Source organism: Macrobrachium nipponense, chromosome 6 (genome assembly GCF_015104395.2).
Source record: "Macrobrachium nipponense isolate FS-2020 chromosome 6, ASM1510439v2, whole genome shotgun sequence".
In the NCBI taxonomy this organism is placed as follows: Eukaryota; Metazoa; Arthropoda; class Malacostraca; order Decapoda; family Palaemonidae; genus Macrobrachium; species Macrobrachium nipponense.
Window position 1 is genome coordinate 113452966 of NC_061108.1, and position 20305 is coordinate 113473270.

General features: G+C 36.4%; 1 protein-coding gene across 4 annotated transcripts in view; it reads right to left on the reverse strand.

Moving 5' to 3' along the window:
- The window catches only part of LOC135216918 (prickle planar cell polarity protein 3-like), a 597661-nt gene that overhangs the window by 167821 nt on the left and 409535 nt on the right, over positions 1-20305 (reverse strand). For all 4 annotated transcript variants that reach the window (XM_064252466.1, XM_064252464.1, XM_064252465.1 and 1 more), the window contains exon 7: positions 5164-5364. In XM_064252466.1, coding sequence (XP_064108536.1) covers positions 5164-5364 — 201 coding nt within the window. The remainder of the gene's footprint in view (positions 1-5163; positions 5365-20305) is intronic.

The following is a 20305-nucleotide window of genomic DNA, read 5'->3' on the forward strand; positions in this document are numbered from 1 at the left end:
CAACAGATTTTATGGAGATTTAAAATGATTTTGTGGAAAAACGGATAATTCTGCTTTCGTGAAAATCTAAGCAGACAAACCAAATGGAAAGCTTTCCCGTATAAATTTTTTTGCAGTTCAACTATTAACCACCTTTAACAAACCTGTGATTTGAACCCTTGCGTCATTGTCAGTTTCTCTGTTTGTTAAGGAAGAAGAATTATGAGAAAATGCTAAAATTTCCAAACACTCAACGCAACGTTCGCGCTGGGGACACGGGTCTGGACTCTAGAACGAAGACTGAGAAAAACAAAACTTCACATGGACACTAAGCTACGGCCTTAAGATATATACTATGGCAATTCCATAAAAAAAAAGGGGGGGGGGGGATAATTCATACGCTTGTTTTCATTATGCTCTTATGACGAGTCTGGATGAATGATGTGAGTTTCAATTTCATAGCATGCCACACAGGGCATGCTATGAAATTGAATGAATTCTGAATGATCATACATGGATCAAGAGTATTTCAAGAAACCCAGTGGGAGTTTTCATAATTAGGGAAATGATAAAGCAAGCATTCTTTATTTATTTCTTTTTTTATATTTTCGTTTATTCCTTTGAACATTCACGCAGTCTGCCCTGTGGAGAAGCCCATGGCTAACAGAAATGCTTCTCTATGAACCAAAATTTATTTTACTGACAAGGTAAAAACATTAACATCATAACGGCAACAAAACTGCAAAATGCTCATGTAAAAAGACAGAAAGAGAAAGCTCACTATACACTTCAAGGAAAAAAACCCTGACCCTCCTGACTTCAATTTGCCTAAAAATTTCAGTAATATCTTAGATAACAGGAATTTTGAATAACTACATTCGACCATTTAATAATCTCCAAAGATATGCCGAGAAAATTACATAAATTTAATAAAACTGCAAAATGCTCATGTAAAAAGACAGAAAGAGAATGTACACCAAACACCTCAAAGAAAAAACCCCAGACCCTCCTGACTTGAATTTGCCTAAAAATTTCCGTAATATCTTAGATAACAGGAATTTTGAATAACTACATTCGACCATTTAATAATCTCCAAAGATATGGTGAGAAAATGACATAAATCTATAAAGCCGCCGCGTTCCAACCTTCCCCGAAAAAGAGAAAGTTCGGTCATCTTTGAATGCCAAGTTTCATCGAATAAATTTTAAACGTGAGATGCAGTGTGGAAATGAAGCTGCTATGAAAACCTCGTAAACATTATTAGGGCAGAAGCCAGAGACACAACTTTGTAAACATCTACTTGAAAACACTGTCAAGCAACGAAAATAAAACGCATCGAAATTTTGCAGTTCACAGCAGCATACCTTTCCACCCCACTCACTACTCGCAAGAGATAAAGAGAAAGAGAAAAAAAGATTTCCTTCATTAATATCTTCTTTCAGAGAGAGAGAGAGAGAGAGAGAGAGAGAAAAGAGAGAGAGAGAGAATTTCTTTCATCCTTCTCTCCTCTGATGTCTTTATTTTTAGAAAAAGGGAGAGAGCCTAAACTCTTCTTCATCCTTCCCTCCATTAAGATTTCGTTTCAAAGAGAGAGAGAGAGAGAGAGAGAGAGAGAGAGAGAGAGAGAGAGAGAGAGAGAGAGAGAGAGAGTATAGACTTTCCTTCATTCTTCGCACCTCCGTGCGTGCCTTCTGCCTCATCCTTCCCCTCGACCTTCTTTTGCCTTGAGCTCTTAGATACAAGGCATTTAAAAAGAGTTTCCTGACACAGCTACTTCTTGGGAGCTAAATATGTAACCTTTGCTTCTCTTATTGCCGGGGAATATCACATCTACATCTAATTTACGAGGCGACAGGTGCCAAAGGGGAGAGGAGTTGTGTCGTGTGTATAAGGGGGGCTGGGGAAGGGTGGAGGGGAAGAGCATGGCTGGCTCCTAATAAAGTTTAAATAAAATATGCGTGGACAATCTAATTTCTTTAAAATGTTTCCGGGAGAAAACTTCATAAAGTGGCCAACATTCTCTCTCTCTCTCTCTCTCTCTCTCTCTCTCTCTCTCTCTCTCTCTCTCTCTCTCTCTCTCTCTCTCTGACGTTAATTCTTGTTATCTCAACGTATCGTTCACATAATGGATTACGTATCGTCTTCTGATACGAACAAAAACATTCAAAAGAACTTAGACAAATGTTAATGTCTCAGTAAACCTGACAATATCTGAGGTGTACTGCTTCCTCTAACCGACAGCTGTGCAAAGGTTTATCTTTTAACACGTGAAAAAAAAGGCATTCGAGATAATGAAACGACAAAATGGCTATATTAAAAGAAAATACGTTTTTGCGCTGTCATCCTTGTAACAAGATGGACATTATTGCAATGTTTGCACAGCCAAAACGAGTTAGAACGAACACAAAATCAGACAGAGATAGATTAACATACATGCAGACAGACAAACAGAGAGACACACACATATATATATTACTATATATATAATTATATATATATATATATATATATATATATATATATATATGTATATGTGTGTGTGTGTGTGTACTTTAGAGATAAGAGAAGTTAGTCTGTATGGAAATGCAGAGGGAAAGGTTTTAGGGCAACTGATTTCGAAATGAATCTATGCAAATGGAAAGGTCCTTTTCCGAAGGGGATGGAATCCAGAGTCAACTGAGTGATTATTCTGAGGATTTGCCGAATGCACGAGATAAAAAAGTAGATACGAATGATGCAATATGGAAACGGCTTAAAACAAATCTGAGAAACCCTCCAGACGTTAATGTTGAGGATGTAGGGAGACAATTGAGAGTCCGAGGAATGGAAATGCACAGGTTGAAGGGATTGCAAGTGAAGAGCAGCGGCAAAGATGAGAAACGAGTTAAGAATAGAGCGTGACTATATTGTTGTTTGCAGACGATGCACTGTATGGTGCAGCTATGGGCCAAGGCGCCGCTGCAAACACCCTCTTATTTTAAATGCCCACCGAGCACTGCATAAATGGCACCGACGGCACAAAAACCCCACGAGAGAGAGAGAGAGAGAGAGAGAGAGAGAGAGAGAGAGAGAGAGAGAGAGAGAGAGGAGAGAGAGAGAGAGAGAGTATGTAAACTATACTTTCACTTTCTTCCCTATGAAGAAGAATATAGGATGAACTACCCAACTAACCATTAGCATCTATAGTTTGCATGCACTCTCTCTAAATTCTGTAATATTAAGGCTCCTCCGTGTCATCCCGGGGGGATTAGTGTCGTTAATGCATTTTATGCACTGCCCTGTGGACACTACAATAAAGGGCGCTTGCAAAGTTGCAGCGTCATCTTACGGGCACAAGGCTGCATCTAGATAGATAGATAGATAGATAGATGGCTGCACCCACTTTCTATCCTTTTACTATACATCCAACCCCACTACCTTTATTTTAACTTTAGTGTAATTAGGGGTTTTCCCTAGTTTTGCCTTCTTTCCACTGTTTTGAATGCTGAATAACTGAGTGGGTTCAGAGTTTTGGATTTATTAACCTAAATTTCATGATTTATTCACTCCTCCCCTCATTCCCAACATTACTCAATTGTTATCAATTTTCACCAGCTTGTCACCCGTTCTTTCCCCATGACCAAACCGTGAAAAAAATACCTTGATCCATATACCTATATGCTAATGATGTGTGTGTGTGTGTTGTGTGTGGGAGGGGAAGAGGAAAACCAAGCACAAATATGTGGGCCAGATTTGTTATGACTAATCAGATCACAACCGCAAGTGTTTACAAATTCCTCGGAGTTTGCAAGGACTCGGGCATACCTTCATTCAAGTAAACATTTAGAGACGCCCCAGCGCCCAGCCTTTTTCCCGTGAATCTTACGTCATGGATAACTAAATCCAAACGAGAAATCATTCTGCTTTTATATTTTAGCTTTCTAATATAACTTGGCACATTCCTTAAAATTAATCTCAATGGCGGCAAGTTTTCAAATATCATGAATTCCTTTAGAAGTTCCTCGTTGGACGAGTCGGTTACGTGCTCGACTACCGGACCGGGTTCGATTCCCCGCTCTGCCAACGCAGACTCAGAGGAATTTATTTCTGGTGATAGAAATTCATTTCTCGATGTGGTTCGGATCCCACAATAAGCTGTAGGTCCCGTTGCAAATAAGCTAATTGGTTCCTAGCCACGTAAAAATATACAATCCTTCTAGCCAACCCTAGGAGAGCTGATAATCAGTTCAATGGTCTAAGATATACTTAACTTATCCTTCGGAAGATTTGTCAAAATTACACGAAATGCACTAATATTTATTTTACATAATTTTTGCTATCATATAACTGAATTGTAATGACTAATGATCGATTTCGTAAAATTAAAGAACTTCATAATACATCCAAAGATACGAAAATATCCACATCGACCTTGATTAGACAATAACACAACTACTATCGGTACCAGGATCCTAAAGCGTGAGATAATTCCAAATACGAAGCCGTTGTTTACAAGAAGAGCCAAGAATTTTACTGTCGTATTCATGCATTATAAACACGAGGGGCGTCATTAAGCTCTTTCCTGATTTGATAAGAAGAGTTGGTTCAGCTTATGGCGCATTGTTTTCCAACGTATATTTAAAAAATCAAACTAAAATATACTGTGCCTAAACGGTTATTCGAGAGCATTTCCAATAACGCAAAACATAATAATCAACCCAGAAATAGAACTCATCAAAAACACTGTCCAGCTCAAGCTATCACTCAAAACGAAATCAGCTTTGATATCTTAACACAATCATTATAAGGAATTAGTACAAAAAATATCATCGGTGAATGTAGTTCAACACAGATGGATTTTCTCACAGGATTGGCTCGGAATTTAAAATCTTCACCAAGGACACAGAATAGCGCCTTACAGTCGATACGGATGGTCATGCCAGTTGTTGCATGCAGAAAATGAATAAAGAGAGAATAAGGGGCAAAAAGCAAATTCAAATCAATACAAATGATGGTATGACAATCCAACCAGGTAGTAATAAACAAGACAAAGAAGAAGAAATACATGAATGTACCTTACGGTCGATACAGAAGATGGAGTTAGTTCTCGTGGATAGCAATTCAGTTAGAGAGAGAGAGAGAGAGAGAGAGAGAGAGAGAGAGAGAGAGAGAGAGAGAGCTGCAAATAAATAAATGAAAACTAACCTTAGAGTCGATACCGATGATGGTGTTACAGTCCTCGCAGGTGTTGGCAAACACGGCCTCGTAGCATTTGATGCAGTAAGGATGGTCATCCTTCAGGACATATCGTTGACCGGTCAGGGAGTCGTCGCACTGCCAGCAGCAGAAGTGACCAGAGTGCCAGTCTTTAGACATGGCCTTCGTGTACTCCCCGCTGAAAATGAGCTGCAACGAAAAAGAAACCAAAAGGAGCCATTAGATATAAGAAGTTTACTAAACATTTACAAATGAATATGGATTTATATAATTTAATATAATATATATATATATATATAATATATATATATACATATACATATACATACACACACACACACATATATATACGTATATATATATATATATATATATATATATAATATATATTATATATATATATACCTAGCTAAAGCAAATAAAAAGGAACAATTGCATAGAATATGTGACTGACTACTTGCAATGAAATCAAACAAATTATGCTACAGAGAATTTATACTTGGATACTTTAATCAGATATACGGTAAAAAAAATGAAGAAAAACATAAAGTAATATCCAATAAAATTCGTTCAAAAACTGAGTAGCAGTCAGATTACAAGATATAAAACAGACAATTAATTGGCCTTGTATATAGAAAAAATGGTAGCTAAATGAGCGAGTTTTTTTTTCCAGCGACCATCAATGACTCTGGAATCCTTGAGTAACCTACAACTCAATACAGATAACAGTATTTAATCCGTAAACCATTAAATAGAGATTATTATGATTTCAATATATTATATATAATTCCAGTTATATAATAATATGTATACTCACACAGACATTCACAACCAAGTCAATATTATTGAGGTATATCAAAGATATTATAGGTATATATATATATAGATATATATATATACAAATATATGTATACAACTATATGTATATAATATACTAATATATAAATAATAATATATATAATTATCTATATATATATATATATATATATATATTATATATATATATATGAATACCAGACTACATAACAAATATATTATATAATATATATATTATATATAAAATTGAATAAACCAAAAACTGAATAATTTGGCTCACCTAAGATCGATCTCTAATTTCAAGTAAAAAAAAAAAAAGTTTAACGTCCAACCGTGAATACCTTAATCACAGTAAAATGTTTGGCGACTTTCCAATTTCTTGTGTGAAAAAAATCACCTGAATTTTTCTGAATTACCTTAAGGAATATTTCCACAAATTCGTGTTTTCAAAGAAAGTGGTAAAAATAAAAGAAACCGAAGTCATCATTCAATCTTCCGGCAGAGCAGCTCCCACGTCCCGTGAAACTGGTGTTGGAATGGTCTCCTGGTGGAGTAGGGCTGCTGGGTCTATCTATATAAGGCTATGAAATCTCCTTGCCGCCTTCCTCCTCCTCCTACTCCTCCTCCTCCTCCTCCTCCTCCTCCCCTCCCCTTTGCCCTCGCCAGCCCTTCCTAAATTTATCCTCTCCATATCTTTTCCCTCCACACCCAACGTCCTCGCCGGCGTCCTCCTCTCTCTCTCCTACTCTCTCTCTCTCTCTCTCTCTCTCTCTCTCTCTCTCATACACAGACACACCAATGATAGCTTAATGCCAATCAGTTTGCGGATTTTAACGATAATGGACATGACAGTAATAACAATAATTAAATAAAAAATATAGTTCATACAGAAATATTCGACTCGAACTTCACTTTTTATACAATCATCTAAATGCAAAGCATAATATCTCGTATGCTGAAAATAGAAATCCAATCCACTTTCTCTCCCCGTCCCCCTTCTCGATTTTTCCTTCTTCTTCTCCAACCCTTTGGAGGCTGTGGCCACGAAGACGGAAGATGGTTGGCAGCTGGTGCTGTCATGTTTCCTAGCGGAGCCTAAGGCGGCAGTTGGTGGCAACGGCAGAGCTAGAGAAAGGGAAAGGGTCGTATGAGGAAGCCGGTGACACGGAAGGTAGGTGGAGTTAATGTGGCAGCTGGTGGCTGTGGGTGGGTGGGAGGGTAGGAGGGTATGTAAACAAGAAGAAGAATGAAGTCAGGAGGAAGACACAGACAGAGAGTAGGACGCAAGTGGATAATAACCTGAGAATTGCTACGAGGTGCGGGTGGTGATTCCTGGGTGTGGGGATTGAATTATGTCATAGTCATCTGCATGATTATATCAAGGTGATTACAAGTACATCAACATTATGGACTCCTTTTTTTTCCAGTATGCAGGCAATTTCCAGGAGATTTTGTCGATCATACTGCTTATTTATGAGTTGAGTATTTGGTAAGTAAAGGCAATAAGTAGACTGTGTGGTCGCCCTTTGTACATGAGTGTAACTTTTTTCAACATAGGCTGTTCCTTAATAAAAGCTTTTATGTTTTTCCTCCATTTACATTTATCATCTATTCTTATTCTTCATTATTCTCCACGAATACGTATTATCGGTAAACATCGACCACTCAACGCTATTCAAGACTTATTTTCCTATCCCACAATTTTGCACCTATATCTACTGCCCTTTTTTTTTTACTCCCTGCATCATTTTTTCTATAACAACCCTTTGTCTCACCACTTACAATCTCCTATCTTCATATTCTAGTTAACATGCTTTGCTTCCATCATAAAATTTTTAAGTGCTTTAAACTACATCATCGACAACCTTCCACACTGCCAATTTGTTACTGTTTAAGTTTTTATACCCCTGTATGAAGCACACAGCCTTTTCCCTTCACTTTCAAACATCATCACACACTGTTTCGTTTGAAACGCATAGCCTACTTCCCTTCTTCCTGTCCAAACCCGCACTGTCATTTTCCTATCAACCCTTCTGTCATCTGCTTTACTTTCTCAAGCAAAATCCTACAATACACCATCCTTGGTATGTAGACCAATGTTATGCCTAAATACTTCATCCCCTTTGCCTTTATACATAAAACAGTTGTTCCTATTAATCCTTCCTTTTGAAACTTCCCTCATCTCGACATACCTTAGAAACCATGGTCAGCCACAGGAAACAACACTCCCCACAGTACCAGAGCATCTTGTCGTCCCAACAACTTCAAGTTTTTCCATCATTCAATATTCTAATTGGCCTCACTACATCCTTAACAGTCATTTCCAACACATTTTCCAACTAGACACACACAGATTATATATATATATATATATATATATATGATATAAATTTATCCTCATGAATTAGATCATGAAACCGACAAGAAGACACAATATATGTCTCTTTAGCTCAAGGAGGAGAGAGCTTTGGTATCAGTTGAAGCGTGAACCATAGCGAAGGGGGAATTTTACGGACGATCAAACCGGCTGTGGATGTCACACCGAGGTCTCATATAACTTCGTTAGCTTGCAATTACAGTTACTGACTTCGCTTTCGACTTCACGGGGGATCAACGCTCCATTGAGCAGGTTGTCGATAAAATGAAAAATTAACGAACATCTCAAAATCACACCTTAAACTTTCCCAAATGACTTGAATCGCTGTACCAGTGGAAAGGTGTCTTTACCGTTTGTCGTTTCACGACATAGACGTCATCCGTCTATTTCGTTACTCGCCACTTGTACAGGGATGATCAAAGATGCAGATAATGCAAAAGAGGAGGAAACGAAAATGAGCAAAGCGCAACAACCACAGTATACACAAGAAAAAGCAGAAGGCTACGAAATCCAATACGATTAAAGAGCTTCAAGTTTAATGATGTTGGAGTAAAACAATGGGGACTCAGATGTCTGGGAAAATGAGGTGACACATCTCTGCCGCTACACTGACAGCTTGTGGAGGAGAGAAGCACCGTCGTCAATGGAACAGAAAATACTTAGAGCTCTGGAAATTTGGGGTGGGAGGAGCAAGCTGAAGAGCTCAGGTGTTTGTGGCTGAAGAAACAAGTGGGAAGGGTATGTGGTGACGAACAGGTTAAAAAGAGAGAGAGAGAGAGAGAGAGAGAGAGAGAGAGAGAGAGAGAGAGAGAGAGAAAGAATTTCGTTCCATTAGATTGGGCGAGTTTTTCATGGTCTTATGTCGCTGATGATCCATAAACTTTTAATATAGACAAGGGAAGGTTTTACAGAGCGATCATTGTTAAAAGAAACAAAATTGATGACTGAAAATGATAAACACTTGAATTACATAATGTTAGAAGATTCATGTCAGCAAAATAACGAGGTTCATATCACACACCTTCCAAGAATGAACACCCCCAGAGTTACTAAGGGGCTAAGGGCATGACTAATTCATGAAAGCCATTAAGGAAATCGACACACCATATTGCGATGCATTGAAGATAGAAGTGACAGGTTATCAATTTAATCAAACGAATTGCAAACGTCATCAGATCACATGCCGTCATTACCAAGCCATAATACGCACCTGTTCTTGAGTCGAACATACAGTGACAGGCATTAAAAATTACGTGCGTAAATGATCACATTCACACACCCACATATGTACATATACATATATATGTATATATGTGTGTGTGTGCATGAGGAGTTTTGTTATACAGTCACGGTCGTACATTGGAAATAAATATAAACTATAGAAAAACACACACAAACCTCAAATATTAGTTTATGGCAACTTCTATACTATTTTCTGAGTTTGTTGATAAAATCTGAAGTAATTTAAGCTAATAATGTGTTACTGTTGGTATTCTGAAATATACAAGGCGAATGGCTGATTGAATTCTGGAGTTACAACAACTAACGTCATTGATGATGTGTATCATATATATATATATATATATATATATATATATATATATATATATATATTACATACATATACATATTTACTATAAGTAAACTGAACTATGTGAGAAACCGGAAGGACTTAACAAATATATACTGGGAAAAAAAACCAGTGCTGAAAAATACCAAGAAACGACTGACTGGCTGGTTTTTGTACCCCGACAGCGCAACCACTAATTTCAATGACGCTGGTTTGCATAAAACAGTAACAAACCTATGATGCGAAAAAACAACCAAAATACCCAAAATTTCAAGTAAACATTCACGAGGTACCGAAGAAAAAAGAACAGGATTCGTGCAGCGTAACTGGACAAACTGAGACGCCTAGTTTGTAAAAGGACAGCTGAGGATCGATTCAAAGTACTGGACTTCAATTTTCCATCGAAATTTTAAGGGAAAAACAAGAAACAACATTTATTTCACCAGACTGTTAGGAAATATAGGCATGATGGGTTTAGCCAGAATGTGAATAAAAAAAAGGGGGATAAAGGACCACGCTGATGGGCCATATCAGAATTAGTCTGGTTAGATTTAAATACGATTTAGGCTAATTAAAAATGGGAGTCAAGAAAATTGTTGTTTGAGATTCCTGAAAAAAGAAGAGAAATTGTATGAACGCATAGGACGAGCCCAGTAACCACTAGATTTCTCAATAGCTGGGAAAAGATATAAAGAGGTGATAGTTAAAAGAAACTAAAACTAAAAATACGAAAGAGCGAACACATACATGATGCAACCAAGAACATATCACCTTATACGGAAGATAACAAGTAAGAGCAAAACTACGATCGTATAATAATATGATGCACATCGAACTGAGGGCATGAAGATACCGACCACATAATATGCTTTGCTTCCATCATATATATATATATATATATATATATATATATATATATATATATATATATATATTGATAGACATAAAGGGAATATACTTCCGATTTTCAGTCAAGTTGCTTCAAGATGACTATGTAAAAGGGTTTGTCAAGCTACGCAACTAAATTGCATATGCAGAGAATATTCGTTTAAGTGATGAAAAACAAAATTACGTGAGGCTAAATAGAAATTTCAGAAGAAAATAAGAAGTATATATATATATATATAATATATATATATATATATATATATATATACACATATATCGTGTGTGTGATTGTGTGTATACGTAAAGGTGAAACTATTTCAAAACCCTACAAAATATGAGTAAAAAGAATGCAGGGAAAAGAAAATGGGGCAATTAATTGAAGAAGAGGGAAATAAATGAAAGTGCTGAAGTGAACGGAAATGAGAGTGAAAAATGCTGAACTCTGAAAGTACTCAAAAGTGTGAAGAAGACTAAATAGATTGAAAACACTGTGTAGGAAAGAAATAAAATTTATGAAGGGGTAGGAGGGAACCAGAGTAGATGAAAGCTACAATAAGAGAAGAAACTAGCACTATAATAGGAGAATAAACTAAAAAATTGGAGAAAACTGATACACGAGCACAAAAAAGAAGTCAGTAAACTGATATATCAGAAAAGGCCCAAAAGCTTGAAAATAAACCTCAGAGTAAAAGAAACCCAAACACTGCTTTGGGAGGGGTCATGGAAAACACTGACATCGTGGAGAGAATGCGGCACCATTGCCATGAAAATGGAACCTGATGCAGAGGCGACGGAAGGTGGAGTAGAAGGCAAGTGCCATAAAGAGGGTGGCTGTTGTTAGGGTGAAAGGGGGGCCACTATTTTGGGCGCTCTAGGGCACGCGCACGCGCATACACACACCCGTAGGGAACAGCTGCTGCCTGCCGCCCCACCTTCGTTATCATTTCACCCACCGCGAATTCACACAGACACCTCTGCACAAACGTCAGCTCCGTCACTTTAAGCCCAATTCGTGTATACACCGCCATTCTCCGACCAAAAATGACTTTTGGACTTCAACGACTGAGATTATTAGCGTTTGAAAAGATATTGGATATTTGATTTTAGCTACATGCGGGTATTAAAAAAAGTTTATACGAAATGACGGAAATGAATATAAAAAATCTCTCCTAAATAAAATTAAATCTCTTTGAGATTAAAAAAATAATTCATACCTCTTAAAAGGTAAATAACTTCGGCACATTAGGACAATGTGTCTGCAATGACAAACAATGTCATACCTAGTAGTGACATCCTTCACTTTCGAAATTTGTTTCCTTCCCTTATCAAACAAACATTAACAGTTATAAAATAAGTATATAAAAGAGGTTCTACAATTTATTCAAGTTACCCGAATTCCTATTTAAAACCGGGTTCCTCTAGTAAAAATAAAAAAAGGCCATAGAAAGTGTATCCTTTTATCGCAGTTTCCCTATTTTTTTTTTTTTATACATGTATAAACCTCCACCGTTCAATATTCATTGTTTAAGCCGAGGAACCTGGCGTCATAAATACAAAGCATATGGATTTTTGCCTGAATTCATAGTTCTTTTTCTAGGGGAAACAATCAATTTTTCCATTATAAAGTGTTCTCCCTCTTCATTTCTTGATTTCCATCGGATATTAGGCATAGACTGTAAACATGAGCTTTGTCGCTAGATATGAGTAGAGTAGGAGAAACTATTTGGGAATGGCACCTGCCATCACCTGCTAGCACTGTTCTATTTTCTATATTTCTCACGCATGCAAATGATACAAACACATTTGCGAGGAAGACTGATGGGGGTGTCTCATGCATACTGCCCATTCAAGTCTAGTGCACGGACCGTATGGGAATTCCATTCCGTAATGTGGTTTTATTGTCGAACTTTTTTTTAGAAACGTTATTACGTAAAGAGGCTCTAAATTAGGGGGTAAAAGTGGATAAAAATACTGTATATAAATTTTTCTATTGTTGTGGTATTGATATAAATAAACATCGTTGCGCTCAGTAGGTGGGCTGTTGTTTTTTTATGTACAGGGAGTTTGCCAGAAAGTAAATAAGGAAAAAAGGGTAAACACCCAAGAAAAATGGTTATATTTATATATCCACACAGGAGAGTAAACATTTACGTACGTGAGTACCTACATTTGCACACAATGTCAACGAAACACCGCAACTTTTTTCATTAAGATATAATCGAGATATATAACTTACACTGAACTTACATAAATTATGTACACTACGAGAAAGGTGTTAACATTTAGGAAGCATTTTTGGTTTTACATTTTTTTAATTGCACAGTTATTTTCGATATTAAATTTTTTTTTTCTGTTAACTACTTTACCACAATAATAATAATAATAATAATAATAATAATAATAATAATAATAATAATAATAATAATAATAATAATAATAATAATAATAATAATAATAATAATAATAATGAGGACAATAGGTGGAAAATCAAGTGAAATTCTGTTTAGTGTGTGGATGTAAATTCATCATAATTCGATTAACATAAACAAAAGGCAAGTGAGTCGGTATATAACAACAGTAACACCAAAAAAGAAACAACAAACATCATCAGAAAAACGGCATGACTGGGATTCTCTCATCTGTTACAAGTCTCTCTCTCTCTCTCTCTCTCTCTCTCTCTCTCTCTCTCTCTCTCTCTCTCTCTCTCTCTCTCTCTCTAGCTAATCATATCAGCAGAGGGACGTTTTTTAAACACAAGCGTTGTTTGCCAACCCAACGAACACATGCAAGGAGGAGAGTGCGGGAAAACACTTCCTGATACATTAAAAGATTATTTTTACGAGTCAAAAACGACATGAATATTGCCAAGTGAATGCTGTTCGCCCACCAACACAGCTGTACTCTTTTTTTTTCAAGCCCCTTTTTCCCACCCTTTTTCTCGTGAAATCCAAAGGAAAATCCACAAACTGCATATCTAACTGTACACCTGCATGCGTGTAAAGGTCGTTGTGCAAATAAAAGGAACTATTAAAATGTACACTTAAATGTATATATGCATATATACGTACGTTAATAAGGAGAAAACAAAAACAAATACATAAAGACATATAGCAGACCGGTTCTCAAATGAAAGGGTTACTCATCTCTCCCGCATATCAAAACTTATGTTACCCCCTTATTTCCGCATTAACATCTCACAGACGTGTGCCAAGTTTCGGCAAAGAGCTAAGTTTACATTCGCGACTGCCGTCCCCCGCCCTTCCCCATCACCCCACCCAGCTAATAACGGTTCTTTAATATATACCCATACGTAAACAAGAAACCATAGACTTCCCTCTCTCTCTCTCTCTCTCTCTCAGGCTGATTCTTCTTTCTCGTAACCAATACAATTTACGATCACGACTCAGCTTTCAACGAGCCAGCAAAGCGACCGCTTCCACCCACTCTCTGTCAATCTCTAAAACAACCCAACCCCAACCACCGCCCACGCCCTCTCACCCACACGAAAGCCGCGCCATGACTCAAAGCACCTGTCGACACCCGGAAACATTCCATCGCATACCTTGCAAGGGCCACATAAGAAATGGCTTCCATATAAAACGAGGGAAATTAGAGGCGGACACGCCCATCCCCAGGAAGCAGTGGGAGCGAGCGAGTCCTGACTGCCGCGCCGGCTTGTGTTCCGCCGCCTCTATTGTGGGCTGCAATGCATTCGGGCCTGGAGATTCTTATCCTAAGATGGCTACCGGACATAATATTCTTTTTTTTATGTTACTAATGAATAGCATATTGTTATACAAAAGTTTCTCCTACAGATATCACTAATCTACTAATTTATTATCCATTAGCAACTCCTGATGAGAGAATCTAGCATTGATTGGAAATTTAGGTGTTGGTATTTTGAAAGGTAGTAAAATCTGTATATGATTAAGGTACCCCGTTTCACGTAGTTTCCATTAGTAACACCCAAGAATATATTATCCACCAGTAACATTTGATGAAAGTATAATTTACAGTATACTCTTACCAATTATTACTGGTGGATAATGTATTATTGGGTGTTACTAATGGAAACTACATGAAACGGGGTACCTTAATCATATACAGATTTTACTACCTTACAAATGCCATCACCTAAATTTCCAAATGAATGATAGATTCCCTCTCAGGTGTTACTAAAGGATAATAAATTCTTACTCAGATATTACATCAAGTTTTTGACATTATTCTCATTCAGAGGCATTCAATGAACTGACGTTACTTATGAAAAATATATATTATTTTCCATGATCTATTAATTTTGGACAAACTTTTTTATACAGAGACTATCACTGATCTATTAATAAATATCGTCCAGATTGTACTATTTAAAATTGTAATTTCTTCCAGAGGTTAATAAAGGATCATATAAGTTAACCCAAAGGTTACTGGCAAACACTGTATTCTTATTAACATAGGATAATATACTGTTATATACGTATCTTCCATTTAATCGCATATTGTTATCAAAAGGTTGTCGATAAGCAGTATACTTTGAAAACTAGAGTTTATGCTAAAAATACTCTTAGACCGATGTTACCCTCAACACTCAAATATTAATTTCCAAGTTTTTAAAAGCGTTCATTCCATAATTGTTATAATCACTAGTTTTTTTCCTAATTCCGAACTGGCCATGTCCACTTTAACGCTCTAGAAATTGGTAATCGCAATCTGTAGTTATGCTTTGTATATTATTTTTATTACATAATCAAAGCATAAAGCATTCTTTTCTTTCTGTGTCTCTTGCAAGCAGTTTCCGATTCGCAATGACCTTCCTTCCCTGATCTCCATTTATTAGTCGGCTATTCCTCCAAATGTAGAAGTATACCAGCAAGACAAAGATGGTTTTGTCACTATAACACAGAAGATATCACTGAGGAGGGTGGGGGGGATATCATGTATTATTATTAACTTGATAAAGTTCACGAAGTCTTCAGCTAAATTCCATCTGATAGCTGCAAAAGACCTTCGGGGCCCCAAGTTTATCAGGACATTTATGAGCAGAAGCTTAAATCCCCAACAGAAATGATATGCTGGAAAACTGGGCAACTTCCTTCAAGAGGAAGGATGTGTACTAACGATACAATTTTCCCTTTTTCTTTTTTTATATTAGTCCAGACGGATGGATGACCTGACGCCACTGTCCAGCCCAGAAGAAAAAGGAAACAGAAACAGTGGGAAATCAGTTCAGAGGACACAAACTTTGCTTCTAAAAATGTGGAAGAGTTGTGGGTCACTGAACACGGAAGCAGGAAGTGAAAGCTAGAGTTTGGCAGAAAGAGTCACCCGATATCTACTGACTTCCGTTCAGTAGCTGCGGGAAAAGGGAGCATGACAGGTGCTCCGAATTTGTCCAAAAGGACGGAGACTGACTGTCTGCCTTATTTCAATGCAACAGAAGACGGAATTCGACCACAAGATAGAGAGATCGGTGGGCCACCTTGCGACATCGTCCTCCAAGAGGGTTTTAAAAATAGGGGTATTATAAGAGGTATGCTACAAGGGTCCTGTGCCACCCATGCCCTTATCAATGTCCCCAAATCTGTCCCCTGGCCACGTTCTCCTGACCTATCACCGTCATAAATGACAGTGATTATTGCATAGCATCCGTCTGCCAGCAAAAATAATAATGAGTAAGTTCATTTCACTGGGGTACTCCTCGTATACTTAATTAGTGTTTTGTTAATACAGGCAATAATTAATTTCATTATTCATCCACTTAAAAACTTCTATACGTTTCTTTACTGGCAAGGGATAAAAAACAGAAACAATTATATCACATATACTAAATTATTCTTCGGAACACTGAACATTACTAAATCAACACTACTTACAATACAAAGCAAGATGAATAAACTCATTAATGACAGATAAATAACTCAAAAATGAAACGTAGGCGATAAATAAGAGATAAAAGTGGAGAGGAAAGTGTTGTAACATCAACCTTTTCATGGCCGATAAGAAGTGACTCAGGACATCAGTGAATCATTGAAACTTTGCTAAATGCATCTTATGAAAACTCTTATCCTGGTTTTTCTTTACTTTTTGCAGTCAATATTTGGTGGCCGAGAAATGAAAAATAATAAAAGAAAATAGAAAAAGACAGAAAACGATTATGATTTGTCTTTCTGCCTTTCAATCGCAGAGTGAAATCAGATAATAAGAGTAATAATAATATTATCTTATCGCTTAGCCTAGGTAAGCTTAAGAACTGGAAAAGAATAAAAACAATGCCACCAAAAACAGTATTAATCATTTCACCGAGTGAAAACACAAAAACGCAGAAGTAAATGTGTAAAAAAGAAGAAGGAATCTGTTACCCATGAATCTACTCTTTTTTTTATGTTTTTCAAGTGTTGCATAACAATACTGTCAACAGCAACACTTTACTTCACACACACTATGTTACGTTAAAAATGCGCTTAAAGCTATTAGCATTGCCAAGTTCAACCTAGAGCAAACAAGCAATAAAACTTTTGTGCCACAAGCATGATTGTTCTTAAAAGTAAAATATATTAGAATAAATTACCACAAAAGAGAGAGAGAGAGAGAGAGAGAGAGAGAGAGAGAGAGAGAGAGAGAGAGAGAGAGAGAGAGAGTAGTAAAGTGAGATAAATGAGCATCCCATAAAATGAATATATTAAAAAAAATATCACAAAACTAAACAGGACTAGAGGCGAGCACAAAAAAATATTACTCATAAAAATCTCTAAAAATAAACACCATATTTTATCTGTTGAATATTAACTCCCGAAAATAGAAATAAAAAAAGCGAAAAGCAAACTCAATACCCCACAGCCAAGGCAAGAGGCCAAGCGTGGCCCATTAGCACTAAATTGAAGATAAACACCAATATTAAAATCGTAAACAACTAGTGGATTATGGTAATTACCTGTTATTAATAACATCTTCGGGTCACGATACCCCAGAGGGAGATGAAATGGAGGGGGAGGAGGGGGGTGATGTATAACCAGTGGCAAAATTGAATAGTGGTACAGGCATGAGTATTTTGTGAATATTCTGTGAAAGTTTCATTTCAATGTAATGTATACTTACAGTAGTACCTTGAAGTGTGTGCAATGTGACTTCTGTCAAATTTATTTTTATTATCTATTGTAATTTCTAGTAACGTGATCTGAATTTGCTCCAATAAAATCTGAGGTATATAATACTCTAGCATATTAACATTCAATGTAATTTGTATTTACTGTACTTATATAGGATGTGATGTTACTCTACTGCAATAGATTCAGCGACATGTAGTCTTCTCCTTTTATAGATTTCTGTTCAATGTAAAAATGTAAAAATATAACCAAAACCTTGCTGGAAATATTACTATTCAATGTACAACGAAACAATCTAGTGGATAATTACTATTTAATGTACGTGTTGTGTGGATTTTGTCATGTGCAAATAGATTTTGTTATATAAAAATACAATTCATGCCAAGGTTCTATCCTGCAGTAATGTTAAGTGTACAAATATCGTAATATTTCCTGTTTAATAAACTTGATGATATGTTTGATGTTATGAGATGTTAATCCATATAGTCTGTCTAAACTAACCAAATGTAAATGGAGATAAAGTTACAACGTGTGTAATTAGAAAAAAAAAAAACTGTGTAACATATTTAGTTCCAATTTGTTTTACTTCTGAGCAAAACGTCAACTGGTAAGAGATTACTCCGCGTACCCTGATCTCAGCTATGATTTCCACTAGTTTACCTTTTAAGGAATAAAAATGACTTTATTTCGAATATGGAGAGCACTGCATTTCTTCTCCCAATCCCACCCAATCATTTATCGTATCGAGATTACAGTGTGTGTGTGTGTGCAACATTTCAAGGAAAGGTTACTTCGAACAAACGATCCTGTCATGAAAGCAGTTGTGTCCTATTCATCAGCTTGAGCCGGTACAAAGACAAACAAAACACTAAACGGCAAAATATCTATCAAGCCCTTTCAGATAAACTTCATCAGGAAGTTGACTGGTTGCTCGCAATCTGCAGTTAGTTTCATTTTTTTTTGCCTTATAAACAGTGACATCTACCTCAACGGAAAATTGAACTTCCCTCGCATTTCAGCCTTAGTAACAATCATATATGATAACGAGAGAAACCTTGTGAGTCGAGTAGATAGAATCCAATCTACGCTCGCCTATGACAAACTATATGTAGCAGATGAAACTAAAATAATTTATCTCGAGATAAAAGTTCCTTCCATTTGATAGTTTATCTTTACTATTTGGTTTCATTTATTATTTCCAGGTAACTATCACTGCAATTAAAACTCTATAAGGCGGCAGAAACTTCTATAGAAATCTATTTATACAATCAACGTACATCCACCTTAGGTTACAACGGACAAGCATACTCTAGTCACTGAAGACTTTCGAAATTATCCTCATTCAAAAGATGACTCGGTACAAACTAATTTCTCCTGACATACGAGTATAGCTACTTGTATGTGATGATTCACATTCGTATTAGAAGACCAAGAAATGAAAACCTGCTCATGTTAATAAACATTTTGTCCTGCTGAATTGACATTCACCAAACTGTCCAAGATGGTGAACGATATAATTTACAAATTTCCTGGAATAACAAGTTTTGAGGCCGATAATAAGAAAGAAGAGATGGAATATGAAATGAAAACTCGTGTTTCTCCGTTGTTCATAACTACTAGTTGTCCATAAAATCATTTATATTGGAGAATCTAGGATCAAGTGCACAATACACACACACAAATATATATATATATATATATATATATATATATATAATATATAATATATATATATGTGTGTATATATATATATATATATATATATATATATATAATATATATATTACGACATATGTATCTGTCGGTGCGAGGTGAAGGATAATGCTTTATTCCCTTTCTATGTACTTTAATGTAGCCGCGACGTTTTAAGACATAAAAGTCCCATTTTCAAGCTATAAAAAGATAAAACAAAAGCTAAAATTACAAACTCGGAATAAAGATTAAATGTCTAAAAGTTTTACAAGTATTATAAATGATATGTACAAAAGCAGGGAGGAGTCATTATCGTAAGGTGCTGAAAGCACAGACAGAGTGACAATTCGGGCCGGGTCAACTTCTTCGACTTGAACTCACGAGAGATACAAAGGTGTTGAGGAAGACTGAGTGTTTAACTGCGGAACGAGATGTTTGATGAAGAATGATTCTAAAATAATTAAATTCTGTTCGTTAGGGGATTGACCTATAATTTAAAAATCTTTGTAATTCATGTCATATTGACATTTCCTCAACATCTCTGTATCTCTCGTGAGTTCAAGTCGAAGAAGCTGACCCGGCCCGAATTGTCACTCGATCTGTGCTTTCAGCACCTTATGGCAATGACTACTCCCTATTTTTGTACTTGTCATTTATAATATTTGTATAACTTTCTAACTTTTA